This window comes from Hibiscus syriacus, unplaced genomic scaffold (genome assembly GCF_006381635.1).
Source record: "Hibiscus syriacus cultivar Baekdansim isolate YM2019G1 unplaced genomic scaffold, ASM638163v2 tig00110895_pilon, whole genome shotgun sequence".
Lineage (NCBI taxonomy): Eukaryota > Viridiplantae > Streptophyta > Magnoliopsida > Malvales > Malvaceae > Hibiscus > Hibiscus syriacus.
The window spans coordinates 2661709-2676872 of NW_024062903.1; the positions used below are offsets into that span (position 1 = coordinate 2661709).

The 15164-nt window shown below is 32.3% G+C and overlaps 1 protein-coding gene across 1 annotated transcript; it reads right to left on the reverse strand.

Moving 5' to 3' along the window:
• Positions 1-10514: 10514 nt before the first annotated feature.
• LOC120145855 (photosystem II 22 kDa protein, chloroplastic-like) lies at positions 10515-12126 on the reverse strand. The gene is made up of 4 exons (XM_039159580.1): positions 11769-12126; positions 11546-11662; positions 10947-11190; positions 10515-10849 (listed from the first exon to the last, which is right to left on the reverse strand). Exons 1-4 carry the CDS (start codon positions 11994-11996, stop codon positions 10605-10607), a joined length of 834 nt encoding a protein of 277 aa, XP_039015511.1. The 5' UTR covers positions 11997-12126; the 3' UTR covers positions 10515-10604.
• Between the last annotated feature and the right edge of the window lie 3038 nt (positions 12127-15164).

Sequence of the window (15164 nt, forward strand, 5' to 3'; positions counted from 1 at the left end):
TCGCTCGAATTTATCACTCGATGGATCAACTTTTCCAGAGAAAGTTCATCATGAGAAGAACTCATCTGAAGAAAGAAGAAGAAGTTCATAATGAGAAGAGCTTGTTCGACCTTTTGCATGACTCTATCACAGAAAGAGATATATCATCATCAGCATTTCTAGAAGGAGTTCACAATGAGAAGAACTCATCTGAAGAAGAAGAAGTTCACAATGAGAAGAGCTTGTGCAACCTTTGCTAGATTACATCACAGAAGGAGATAAATTGTCATCCCCAGTGGAAAAGTTCATAATTAGAAGAACTAATCTCAAAGAAGAAATTATTCAACGTTACCATCAAATTCAAGTGAAGTCAAATGGATAAAAAAATTTATTATCTTTTCGTCTTTGCCCTATTCTTGTTAACACAAGAATGAGCAAAGAGGGGCAGCTGAAGATACTAATTTTTTTACCCATTTTATTTATTTATTATTATTATTATTATTATTATAATAATTATTATATATATTATTATATATATTATTATTATTATTAAAAAAATAATAATAATAATAATAATATAATAATAATAATTACAAACCGGCCCAAACCCTAGCTTCCAGCCGCCTCGCCAGAAACCTCCACTCTGCTCCATCGTTGCCACGACACCAAACGAGAATTCCAGAACACCAGATGGCATCCCACGACCATCCCTAAGGTGAGTCACCAGCCTAGCTTTGGTGACTCACTGAGGCTTACATTCTTTAACCAGTTTGAAGAGGAGCACCAAGGTGGCTATAAAAGCCACCGTTCCCTGCAAGAAGAAGAGAACAGACAACAAAACGCCACGGCAGGAAACAGAGACGATAACAACCAAAGAAAACAAACGAAAGAGAGCAAAACAATCACAACAACAACCAGAAAAGAAATAAAGAAGAAACGGGAAAGCAACTTAACAAAGAGGAGCCTATCCGAGCCACCGGAGAACCGAAACGTCGAAGAGAACTATCCTAGATCTACGACGATTGGTAAGGTTTTAAGCTAAAACAACCTTAGATTCGGGTATAGAAAAAAATGGGCTTCGATTTGGGGTGGGTTTTGTAATTTCCGGCCACCGTTAGCGGTGGCCGGCGGTGGCGATCGGCACCGGAAACAGAGGCCGGTCTTCTTTTTCGGTGAGAGAAAACGAGAGCTTCTCTCTCTAAAGAGAGAGAAGCAAAACCAGAAAAGTGAGAAAGATGGTCCTTAGAGCCGGCTTAAATGGGTATAAATACCCTCATCAAAACGACGTCGTTTTGGTGAGGGTATCTGTGTAATTTCACATATGGGTAAACCCCATCCGCAGTCCATCAGTTTTATAACTTTACATTTTAGTCACTAAATCAATTTATAATCTTTTTAATTCGGTTCTTTAATTTTAATTTTATTTATTTTAGTCCTTTGTATTAAAATAATATATTTAGGGTAAATAACAGATTTAGTCCGTTAATTTTAATAATTAATATTTTAATCCCGAGTTTATATTTTTAATTTATTTTAATTTAATATTCGAATTTTATATAGTTTTATTTTAGTCACTAAATTAATAAAATAAAAAAATAGCATGTTTAATCCCTATAATTTTGATTAATTATGAATTATGTTTTTAATTTTAATTTTACTATAATTTAGTCACTTATTTTAAATGTTTTTTATTTCTTTTATTGCTTTTAAATACATAGTTCTAATTGTATTTATTATTTTAATTTTAACTGTCTAAATATTTTTATTATTATTATGTAGTCATAAATATATATATAATAAATAAATATTTATTTTTTTAAATAAATTATTTTTAACATTTATTTTTCAATATCGAAGAAAAGGGCAGTCTTAATACAACTGGATGTCATATTCTGGTATTTTAAAATTAAATATTATAAAAAATTATTATTTAATTTTATTCAAATTAATATTTATTAATATCAAAGAAAAGAGCTGTCTTAAGGCACCTAGAAGTCCTTTTCCGATATTTTTAAATATTTTTTATATAATTTTGAAATAATAGGATTATAAATTAAATATATTTTAAATTTTAATAATAGAGACAATTTATAATTAAAAAGTACCAATTTTGGGCGTTGTAGGGGTGCTAATCCTTCCCTAAACGTAACCGACCACGAATCCCTTTTTATTATTAAAAAGAACGAATTTTTGGTTATAAACGCAGATCAGTTCATTTTTTTATTTGATGTTTTTTTAAAACTCTTTTCAAAAAAATAATAATTTTTAGGTATTCGACCTACCTGACCCCAAAAGGCCGATGGCGACTCCCAAATTATTTTCAAAAACCATTTATTCACATCAATTTTCCCGCCAAGTATAATATTTCGTGCCCGGACGAAAATCGGTTACGACAAGTTGCATTTAGACCCATGTGGTGTTTGTTTTGTTCATCATTTTATTCATGAGATTGGTGCTGCTTAAGAGAAAGGTGGTGTTCTGGTGATGATGTGCAGGTAAATAGGACTGAAGGAGAATTAGAGAAATGTTACAAAATTCTAGACATCATGCTTGGGTGCAAAAAATGACAGATATTTTGATGAATTGTTGCCAACTGCCTAGCCCACACATAAATCCCTCTGTTAGCTATCCTTATGAGTCCCACTGTCAGCCGTACCTACCCTTTCATAGGAAAGGAATGATCCCTTAGGGTACAAATAGAATTTGGGCACAAAACACTAAGAGCCCTTAGTATAAATAGATAAGGATAAATCATTTTAAAAGAGCTTTTGGAAAGTATAAGATAAGAGAGAAAGAAAGAGGCAGCTGCACAAAACTCTTTATTCTTCTTCTTTTCTTCCTTCTTTCATTGTGTCCTCCACATCCAAGCTTTAAGGGGATAACAAGCTAGGCCTTTGAGAGAAACTAGTTTGCTAAGGCGATTCACGACAGGTCACACTTGGGAGTTCTCTTCTCTTCTAGTTTATTTTTTATTCTTATTTACTTGTGGGATTGTAATGAAACAAATATTGAAGATGTTTTTGTTTGAATGAATGGTTTAATGTTTTCCATGTTAAATATTTGTTTTGTTAATTGTTTAAATACTTAGATTTGTAATAGCTTTTGAGATATAGTTGTTATCTATGTTTGATGCTTAATATCAAGAGAGTTAAGATTAGATTGACGTGAACAATGGGGTTGAGGTAGGAAGAAAAACTCTAATTCTCCTTAGAGATAAGGATAGAGTTTTAACGATTGAAAGATTAAGAATTATTTGATAGTATTTTGATGTTGTTCGTATTGAGATGTATTGCTATAGCATTTTCACTATCAGGTTTCTTACAAGAGATAGCGTAGGAGCACTTTAGCAAACTCATGAAAGATGTGAACCATTCTAGAAGACAAGGTATAGGATTCCTTTGTAAACTCAGTTGTTTATCCTTATTGTAGTTTGTTTGTGAGAATTTGTCAAGTTATCTTTTCTCATACCCCAGTGCTCAACGTAACTTTGCTATAGCATTCTTTACCTTACTCTTTGTCACAACATTTCACTCACTTCAATATTTCACTCACTTCAATATTTCACCACAACATTCTTATCCAATTTTTGATACCAATATATATTTTATTGTTTATAGTTTAAGTGCATAAACTTTACTCGATTTCCCTCCAAATCCTGTGGAGACGATAGTCACTCATCATTGTATTACTTGTTCGATGTGTATACTTGCATAGTTTGCTTATCAAATTAGTACACTCACACATACAACAATAATCTAAATATATAAACATAGTTTATTTTAATTACCTTCGAAGTAGTGGAAATTCAATTGGGGTCGGGTGTGTAGGATTCGAGTGTAAAAATGACAATCACAACCAAGCCCACGATTGTAACAATATCAAACACCCTATAATAACTTATTTGTCTGAATCAACAATTTTACATAGCTTCTAGAACAAAAAGGCCAACATTGTCAATCACTGACTCTTATATTTAGATTCCCGCAAAACACGTAGATGATACAACCACATCAGATGCACTTTGTTTTGAGATCTGGAATCAAGATTCCCCAATAACTTGTAAAATATAAGCAAAAACAAATTGCTTCCAAATAATAAAAAAAGAATCATAAATTAAAAATATATCATAAAATATTTACAATAACATAAAATAAAATAAAAACTACCTTCTTATTTACTAAAGCAAAATAAAAAACTACCTTCTTAATTACTGAAGCAACATTGGAGGGTAGTTGCGTAAAATTGTTATCCAAAAATTTAATCTTGATATTCCTTCTGTCCATATCGCTATTATTCGAACGAAGTCCAAGCAGTTCCTCACATAAGTCGACCCTGTACCCATCGGTAATAGTCATTTCGTCAACAGGTAGCCCAAGATGAAATGCAATATCTTCAAGGGTAATAGTCGCCTCCCCAAAAGGAAAATGAAATGTGTGCCTCTCCAGCCTCCATGGTTCTAGCAATGTGTTTATCAGTGGAGGATGCAACTTTGTACCACCAATTATAGTGCTAACGTAACCAAAATCGATTTGTATAAATATGGAAGAATATTGTTATCAGGGTTCGTGAAACAGTTGATATAACATATTAACGAACGTTCATACCCCTTTAAATAAATAAATAAATTTGACCTTTGAATTTGTCTGCCAATAATTAGATACATGTATTCGATCAAGCCTCAGTAATCCCGCCATAATAATCAAATACTGGAATAGATAACAGAAAAATGTAACACCCCTGACCCGTATCCGACCTGGATACGAATCCGAGGTGTTACATTGACTTTTCAAACTTTTTTTAAAACATTTAACAATACAATTAAATTCTCACAATGAAAACAAAACTTAATAAAGCATAGTTAAAATACATATCAGAGCATCTATACTTTACAATTATAGTACATGCCAACAACATTTCTATAATACAATCACATACATTTAACATTTCTCTGATTTGATAATTTTTTAGGATATGATGTCCTGCCCCTTGCTAACTCCTCGCATGACTTTGAACCTACGTGTGAAAACAGTCACACATTAAGTCATTGACTTAGTGAGACATTATGAGTAATATAAAACAATAAAACATTTATTGATAATTTACAAAAGAAATGTTTAATTACAAAATACCACAAGTCTTATAACTTACAACGTCTCTTATTAATCACTGATGAATTTATCCTCATTTCATTTCTGATTATACCTTTCATGTCATTAATAATATAGACTTTTCATTTAATATTCATTTATTTAATTGGCCCAACGCATAATACTGAGAACTCAAGGTATGTGAGTACATTGAGGTTGTGCATTAATGATGTCACCACAGCTCATATAATTTGCACCTAAGTGCCACATAATTGTCCCGAAGGACCACATAGGTTTGCACCAAAGTGCCATATAATTTTGTCCCGAATGACCACATAGAACCCTCGACTCTTGGCATGCCAACTATACTTCTAATTCTCATACATATACCTTGGGCTTTAACTTATAATTATTTTGAGTTTCACTAATTAAAGTGTATCTTATTCGTATAGAGTACATTCTCGTAGTTTTCTTTCATGTAGAACAATTCACATATATCACATTTTGCTTCACATCATTTATGTTCTATAAAACATATACATATATCACATATTCACATACACTTCGCGTAGATCTTTGTCACATAGCATTATCACTTTTCTTATTTATTCACATCCAAACATTTATTTAAAGTATTTTATTTCTCATAGCATTCTTCAATATTTTCCTTTAATCACATAACATTTATTCATAGTGATTCACATAACTATTTCATATTACATATCATTATTTCACCTATTCATTTACTTATATGAATCATACTCATATAGAAAATCTTCATATAAACTCATGTCCTTTCATTTTGGTTAAAAACATTTTTAGGTTGGCTCATCGCAAGCCTTCCTCCAATCATAATTTATTTAAATAAATAGAGCTCACCTTTGCCTCAATTAAGCCCTAAGCAACATCTCTTTTCCTTCAGCTTACTAGCTTTGCACATCCATTCATTCAGCACTTGATTCTGATCAAGTCTACATAATAATATGACCCATGAATGTCGGAACTCAAATACATCTACCCAATTAATCTTTACTTAAACGAAATAAAACACTTAATTTAACATTTCAGACTAACTAGTATCGATACTCTGCCTACAGTACCGATACTTTTATTCTATGGTATCGATACCCACTTCAATACCGATACCATTTTAGCATTATGGAAATCCCCCTTCAACTACAGTATCAATATCTCCACCTCAGTACCGATACTAATTCAATTAGTATCGATATTGTTCTTCGGTTCATACAAAATTCTTTAAATTTAACCTTATAGTGTTGGTATTGTTCTTCCAATACTGATACCCTTACCCAAAATTCTTCTGTTTCCCTTCGAAATTTTACTCATCTTCACTTAAATATCCTACTTTATACCCCATTCATGCCTTTAAACTTACTCTTACTCCAATTAACTTATATACAATAATCTCCTTTAGATATCCAAATTTATCCATATAACTTTTGAGACTGAAAATCATATCACTTCTTTAAACATGTTCTTGATCATTTTTTGATACTTTTAATCCCTTAATTAAACCTTTGACAAGTCAAATATTCCATTACAATTCAAATATTCATCATTTCCTAACAATTCCCTCAAAAACCCATTTTACTAAATCACCATTAATTTATCCATCTCTTAGTTTCAGCTCATCTTTAAGCTTTATTAAGCTTATATAATACCAAAGGAACCAAAACCAAATCAAAAATGAAGGAATAAAACAACTTCAACCAACTTACCTTAATCATGGAAGCATATGGTGGAAGAGAATAAGAGAAGAGAAGAGTATCTAGAATTTTTCTTTCTTTTTTCCCTCATTTCCCACATGCTTAAATAACCTTATAAATGAATTTTTAATTCCTTTCATGAAAATATACCACTTTGCCTTTCTAACCTTCAATCTTTAATAATAAGTCCTATATGCAAATTTTCCAAATTAGTCCTTCAACTTTTCTAATTATCAAAATTAAACCACTAACTTTTTAATCCTTACACTTTAGTCACTGACCCGATATTTGGGGTGTTACAAAAAATGATATATATATATATATATATATATATATATATATATATATATATATATATAGGGAGGAAAGTGTGATAAATTCGGTTTAGGGGGCCTTATTTATAGGAGTCGTCACATCCCATCCAAAACGATTTAAAAGCAAACTCACGTTATATAAGAAGCGAGGTATGTTGAGAAGATGCATATTCAGACGGACCTCGCGCTTTGTAGGACGCGAGATCGTGGAATCTATTTTCACATTTCAAATTTTTTAAGAACGCGATAAATTGTCAATATCTTGGGAACCTCGCGTTCTACGTAACGTGAGGTCGTTAATTGAAATATTAAAATACATTCTTTGAAAGTTTATCTACGTTAGAGGAGACTCGCAGCCTATAGAACGCAAGGTGTTTCCACGTTTATTGTAGGATGTGAGGTTGTCTTCCATGTGTAGTTTGGAGGTATTTTTTTCAAAAAAAATCTTGCTTAGGGATACAATTCAAAAAAGTGATTTTTGGAGGGTCTTAAACTAATATTCACTTAGTTTATTAAAAATATAAAAGGTAATATATTAATACAATATTATTACTCTAAATAATAATACTGATATTATACAAAATAAATGTAATAGTAAATTTTATTAATGAGATTGATACTGTTTTTAAGAATTTCATTAAAATTTATATAACAATTTTAAGAAGTTAAATTGTGAGATTGGTTGGGGCTTATCATTAAAAGTCTGAAGAATATAAGCACTAAGAACATAATTAAACCCGACTATATATATATTTTTTATTCTTAATTTACAAGTGTCCTTATTTTAGTCATTAAGAGGGGAATAAGTATGTAGCATAATAAAGTCACCAACCTATATTTGTTTTTATTTGTGGAATGATTAGTAGCATTGATTTATACCCATTAAAGAGGTGTTTTAATTGATATAATGTTGACAAAGTTTTCCTATTATTTTTCTGATTAATTGTATATTAACAATTTATTATAAATATTGAAATTTAATTTTATATTGTATTTCATTTGAAATTTATTTTATTAATTGATTTAATTTAAATTTTAAATTCATTTACATTAGTATAACCTCGAATCTTTAAATTAGAGATGTGCTAGCATTTAAATTTATAAACTCTAAAATATCACGACAATAATAATAATAATATCAATTAAGTTAAAATTCAATCATAAGTTTATTTATTTTTATTCTTATTTTTAAATAACTATTATGAAATTGTTCTCATAACTTTTTTAAAATTTATTATTAGATTATTATTGGTATTTTTTTATATTTTTTAATAAAAAAAGGTAAATACAAAATAGTATATGTTCAAAAACTACCAATCATTTGTCAATGAACGATCATATTAATGTGTGTACAGTGCTTGAACACGAGACCTCAATAGATAACAACAAACTTCTTAACCACTAAGATCGTTTGATTCGTATTAATATTTTTTAGATTGTTTTCTAGAATAAGCAAAATATCTAGACGGTGAATAACTTTTAAAATATTTTTGTTTTGATAAAAAAACCAATTTAACATTAGAGAAATTGTTTTTTACAATATAGAAACAACAAATTTTATTAAAAATAAATAGTATTCAAATTATAATAAAGGTTTACGATAATAACAGTAAGCTAAACATATATTAAATGTATTTTCTTATAATCATTCTCACAAAAACCTAGTAATTTAAGATCACACAAGAACCATACAAAGGAAATGTTAAGAAATATAATTAAATAAACTTGAATAAAAGAGGGATACGAACATATCTAATTGCATCGATGAAGAACTACAAAAGAATATTAAGCTATTACAAGACCATTGACGAATCGCAAATCATAATCAGGTAACGTGAGAAAACATCCACGAACACAAATTATTTAAATCCAATATGATAGTCCAAAGCAAGGAAGATTGTTGAGTTAATCGATCGACGAAATCGGCCAAGAGGGGGGTGAATTGGCAATTAAAAATTTCGTGGAAGCTTTTGCAGAAAAATTGAAAGTAATTGCACAGCGATTTACAGTGGTTCGACTTTCTCAAACAAAGTCTACGTCCACTACCTTAGCTATCCACACTAAGGATTTTCCAACAAATTCACTAATTTGTTCTTTCTTTTGAGGCCAAAGAGATAACCTTACAAAATCCCTCAAGAGTATACCCCAACTCTTGAGAACACTCTTTTTCCCAAAGAGAAGATTACAAATTTGCAAACTTACAAGAAAACCTCACAAGGTAAGATGTTTGCACAATTCTAGAACAAGAAAAGAACACTCAAAGATAATTACAAATGAGCACAAATGGTGTTCTTGAAAGCAAAATGAATATTGAAAGGAAAATTGGCTTGATTTGCACAAACTTGGTGTTTGATGCTTTCTCTCTTGTTTCTCTATGATTTCTTCTTGATCAAGGGCTTCAGAACTTGTTTAAATACACCTTGAATCACTTCTGAACGTTGGGGATGATTAGTGAAGATCATATAGCCGTTTTAGTGTGAAAACAATTAATAAAACAATTTGGAGCGTGGGGGGAATCGGTACCCCCTATGGGGAATCGGTTCCCTAAGTGTAAAATTCAAATATTTCGACCGTTGAACAGGGGAGAATCGGTACCCCCTATGGGGGAATCGGTTCCCTCCGAGCATTTTGGAAATCTCGGAGCCAAACCATTCAAGGGGAATCGGTACCCCCTTGGGGGGAATCGGTTCCCTCTGAGCAATCTGGAATTTTTGGCTTTGAAATGGTTCGAAATACTTTGAAAGATTATTTTGAAATTGTTTTAAGATTAAAACTTAATTTTACACTTAAGTAAGGATTAAAAATGATTTTTGAAATATTTTGAGTAATGTTTTGATATTCGAATAATTATATCGAATATACTTAGAAAATCATTTTGGAAAATCTTAAAATTCATTTAACTTAATTTGTTATATCGAAATATCAAAATGTTTTCAACAAAGATCAACATAAGGGGAAGAACTAGAAAAATTATATGTGGGAAAAATTAGAAACTTTAGACACCCATCAGTATATACTTCCACCAGTGATCATAATAATAACAAATAAACGGCATCTTGATCATTTGTAGTGAAGTCAAATCCAACCCTAAGAGAAAAGATAATCAAAAATGTCAAACGACTAAAAACAAAATGTATCAAAAGATAGATTTTCTACATACACAATGACTTGAGCCTAAAACCTTGCTTAAGCAATATCAAGCTACTTACCATTTGAACCAACCTCATTGGTTTTAGTACTTTATATTTTAAAATATTTGGTTCAAGATTATCCTTATTAAAGCATAATTTGAGAAACAATATTGATAATTTCCCCCTATTGCTTAGGATTTTATTTACCAGCTTTAGGAAATTATGTCGAGTATTCTTCGAATTCGTAATCCTTTTTCATTATTTTCCACAACACTGTTGTTTAAAAGCAATGCAGCAATTCACTGATACATGAGAAAAAGGGGAGAGAAATGTAGATGACGTTAATTACAAATTGCTTAGGGAAATCTAGTCTTCTTCTTCATCAGTGATAAATTTACCAGTCCCGGGATTTATAGCAGCAGCAAAGAAGAAGGCAACGTTGAGCAACACAAGTGGTTCAATGTCGCTAATTGGAATCCCTGTCTCAATGTTTAGCTGTGCCAGTGCTCCTTTCCCCGTTATAATCTCTCCTATCAACGAGAAGGCAATTCCCAGCTGAGCCAATCTCCCCACAAACAGCTCATTTGCCTTTGTGAACCCGAACAACGGACCTGTTCGACACGAACGGGTTTATATTTAATGCACTGACAATGTATGTAGGATTCAATGTAAAGTCTTGTTGAATTTGGTGGAATGATTCATGTTTACCTCCTTCCTTGAGACCCAAGGCACTCCTAATGCCTTTCCCAGGAGGGATGACTGCCCCTTCAATGCCTGTGGAAGGCTCGTCGACGAAGCGGCCTCGGTCGCCCAAAGCTCCGATAGCTCCAAGGAGGGTGAAGAGGATGAAGAAGAGAAGAAGGGGTTCAGCTTCATAAATTGGAATGCCTGTCTCCAGGTTCAACTGTGCTAGAATTCCTTTCCCTGTTATTGCTTCACCTAACAAGGATGCCTGCATATATATATATATATATATATAATTTGCTTATTATAATTTCTAACAAAACAACACCAACCCTCAAAAACAATATATTTGAACAATTAACAAATCAAATCTCTTAAATCACCGTTTAATCATAGAATGAATCACTGCATAATGATAGAGATGTCCCTAAGGTTCAAATAAGTAGTCACTTTTTTAGATCATTTTAACCCTAAAATTTCAATTTAGATAAAAATATCCTTCGGTAGAAGGAAATCGATAGTCAACAAACGGGATAATCCTGTAAAATATAAACGTTTTTATCCTATAATGAAACATTGAGGTTAAAACACTTTAAAGAAAAAGAGCATGGCAATTTACTTACAGCAAAGCCGATCATGGCAACACGTCCAACAAAGAGCTCATTTTGCTTGGTGAAACCAATCCCTCCAGATGTGCCAAAGATTCCGTCTTCAACCTTTTGCTTCGGCTTCGGCACAGCCTTTTTCAAGTACAAAAGATATGGTATAATTAAAAAAAATCAAGTTAATTAAACAACCAAGTAGACAAAAAGACATCCAGCTGAAGAAAAAGTGAAAAAAAATTACCTTCTTGGGAGCAGCTTTGGTCTTTGACTTGAAGATTGCAAAAGTGGTGAAAGATCTTGATGATGAAGCAACAACAATGTTGGAGAGTGGATTGAAGAATAAATGGGACAAGGGTTTAGGATTTAAGCCTTGTGCTTGGGAATGGAGAAGAGGATGGCCTCTCTTCAAGTTCAGTGCATGGCTTGTTGAAGCGCTGGTACTGGACATTACCAGCATGGTTTGAGCCATTGATTGTGAATCTCAAGAGATATGTTTGTGATGGAGAGGAAGATATATTTGTCTTTTGAAGCTTGATATCCTTTCATTTTCTTTTAATGCTTTTAGATTCCAAATTTGTGTTTCTGAACAAGGGAGAGGGAGATGTGGATGTGGTGAGAGGGCTGGTTACAGGCTATGAGACTGCCCACGTCGCTCTTGACATGTTTCTATGGCGGGTGATAATTTCATGCATCAAAATTTATTATGTACCACCAACGCTTACTTGTTCCAGTGCGATGTATTAGATCATTGAGTAAGATTAAAGATGAATATTTAATAGAGTCAAGTAAATATTTTTTTAAAATTAATCAAGTTAGTGAATCCTATTTTATTATTCAAATTTTATTTTTTTTAAAAATTCAATTGTAATTGAATTTATAAAATTCGAATCGAATTATTCGAGTTTATCTTTAAATTTACTTATAATTTTTATAATGTTACAATACATACAATTTAAATGATTTCATCTAATAATATAAGATATACATAGATATTTCTTTATATATTTTTACACGTGTAAGTAAGATTTGTATTGATATATAATAAATCAAAGAATATTTATAATTATAAAATATATTTATAATTTTATTTTTAAATAAAATATTTTAAAGATAAATTATTAATGAAGTATAAAATATTTAAATGAATTGACAAAAAAATAATCTATAAAAAATTTACTAAATTACCTAAATGACTAAATTGAATAAAATATGATTGAAGTTTTGGAGGAGGAAAATTCAGCCCTGGAGCATGAGCATGAGCATGCATAATATTTGGAAAAGATGGAACTCAGAACAATTGAAAGAGAGGTAAGCATAGGCCTCCACATGCACACGGTCCCTCCCTCTGAATCCAAAGTATCCTCAATGCTGATCAAATGGCGTTGAGAAGGAGAACTTCCCACTGATTCCAGTGGTTTTCTATGAACCAAAAAAAAAAAAGACCTAAGCACCCAAGCAGCGGAAACAGCGAGCAAGCAACACTTGGCCGAGTCATTAGAAGCGGAAATTGAAAAGGAAAGGAGATTGTCAGAGCAAGTTTCTGCTAACTCAAATGAGTCTAACTCGAAGCAACTTCTCGAGTCTCAACTCATTAGCATCAAGGCAGAGGCTTGGATGATGTCTGCAAAGATCGACTCATTAGAAGCAGAAATCGAAAAGGAAAGGACCATGTCGGAGCAAGTTTCAGCGAACACAAATGAATCGAAGCAACTTCTCGAGTCTCAACTCATTAGCATCAAAGATGATGCTCAAATGATGTACATGAAGATCGATTCGTTAGAAACGGAACGGAAGTTGAAAAGGAAAAGGCATTTCCATGAAAAAATTCAGTAAAGTCTAAAGAATCGGAAGAAGAAGAGCTCTCAAGAAAGCAACTGGAAGCTGAGCTCCAGCAAACTAGAAATTCTATCGTTGAATCAAAGATAAAACAGTCAACTATTGCAGTCATCATGCATTTAATTACACCAACTTAAATCTCTGAAGACTTGTTAATCGATACCACGAGCATACTGGAGTTGTCCAGAGGATCGTTGATGCCCCAAGCTGGTGGTGGAGAATGTTGGAAATATGGACGGTAAAATCACACCGTTAGCACTGACATTAAAGATAAATAGTAATTAAAAAAAACAGATACATAAACCGTGTCGTGGTAAAACCACTGTCTTAGAAACGAATTCGCCCCGATGTGTGTAATCGCTGCAGTAGGCGGACCGTTCCCCCGAGGTTAACACGGCTCTCCAAGAATTCGTACACCTGAAAACTGGAGTGAACTTGGTGTTATTGCTTTTCTCTCAACTCAAACAACACTAAAAAGAGAGGAGTGTTTCATAGCAAATGTTTTGCTTGGGATATCTCAAAATGAATGAAATTACCCACTATTTATAGGTTAAATAGTGAAGGCAAAATCGCCATTTCCAAAACATATTTTAATTCTATTAAACATAGTGGGATAACCATCAATCAATACTAGTGGGATAACCACTATCTAATACTAGTGGGATAACCACCATCCAATACTAGTGGGATAATCAATATCCAATACTTAGTGGAATAACCACTATCCAATACTAGTGGGATAACCACTATTCAATACTAGTGGAATAATAAGCATTATCAACATTCCCCCACTAATACGAAAGAATTCTTCTGAAATATGAGAGCAATAAAGTTAAAACACGAGAAGAGCAATAACGAGATTAGTTGCTTAAGCACTAGTGAACGTATCTGGAACTAGTACATAGTGATGATGAGCAATCTTTCTCTTATATAAGTGAAACTAGTCTTGAACTTTCTAAGATGAGGGTAAACTCATAACACACAACTAACCCCTTCATCCACCAAAGTCCTCGATATGTCTACAAAGAGTATATACAAAATCGTATTTTAGCTCTCTTTCCTCAGGATTCTAATAAGTGTACTAGAAAAATGGCCCAACGTTTTTCATAGAAGGTGGCTAATAGTTCTCACTTAAGTAGGTTATTTCATCAAGTTTATCTTGACATAAACCACCCTTAAAAGGGATATGAAATAATTAAGAGTTTTTATAATAGCTCAACCTCACAAAGGGTATGGTGACTTTCTTCAAGTTCATTATTAATGAACCACCCAAACTCTGGGATAAGAAGTCATTAAGAATAAATATTCAACCTCATAATTCGGTGAATTCAATATGTCCTTCTCACTAGGAACTCTCAAACTCTTGGGTTTGAACTCATTAAGAGTTTAATAAAACTCATCATCTCAAGCGGTAAGTTCATCTAGTCCTTCGCGATTAGAACTACCCACTCAACTCTGGTTATGAACTTATTAAGAATAGATATTCAGCCAAAAAATCGGTAAATTCATCAAGTCTTTCTCACTAAGGCCACCCAAAGCCTGCGCTATGAATTTATTAAGAGCAATTAAGCTCATCCTAAGCATGCACATTATTCATCGTAGGGATAGGCAGTAGGAATATGCACTATGAGTCTTTCCATGGTTTCGTTTGACCACATGGAACTTAGATAACTAAGTTGGGTATCCACCATGAATTCCTCAACCAATGGGCTTTAGACCCATCCCCCTCGACGAATCTAGGACCATTTTCAGACTTAACCCTTTGGTAAGTGGATCTGCTAGGTTCCTTTCCAACTTCACA

Excerpts from the sequence above, each read along its gene's own strand:
- LOC120145855 (XM_039159580.1), bottom strand. The coding sequence starts at position 11,996 with ATGGCTCAAACCATGCTGGTAATGTCCAGTACCAGCGCTTCAACAAGC. Across the intron at positions 11,191-11,545 it reads TTGCCATGATCGGCTTTGCT|GCATCCTTGTTAGGTGAAGC; the intron begins GTAAGTAAATTG and ends ATATATATGCAG. Across the intron at positions 10,850-10,946 it reads CTTGGGTCTCAAGGAAGGAG|GTCCGTTGTTCGGGTTCACA; the intron begins GTAAACATGAAT and ends CGTGTCGAACAG.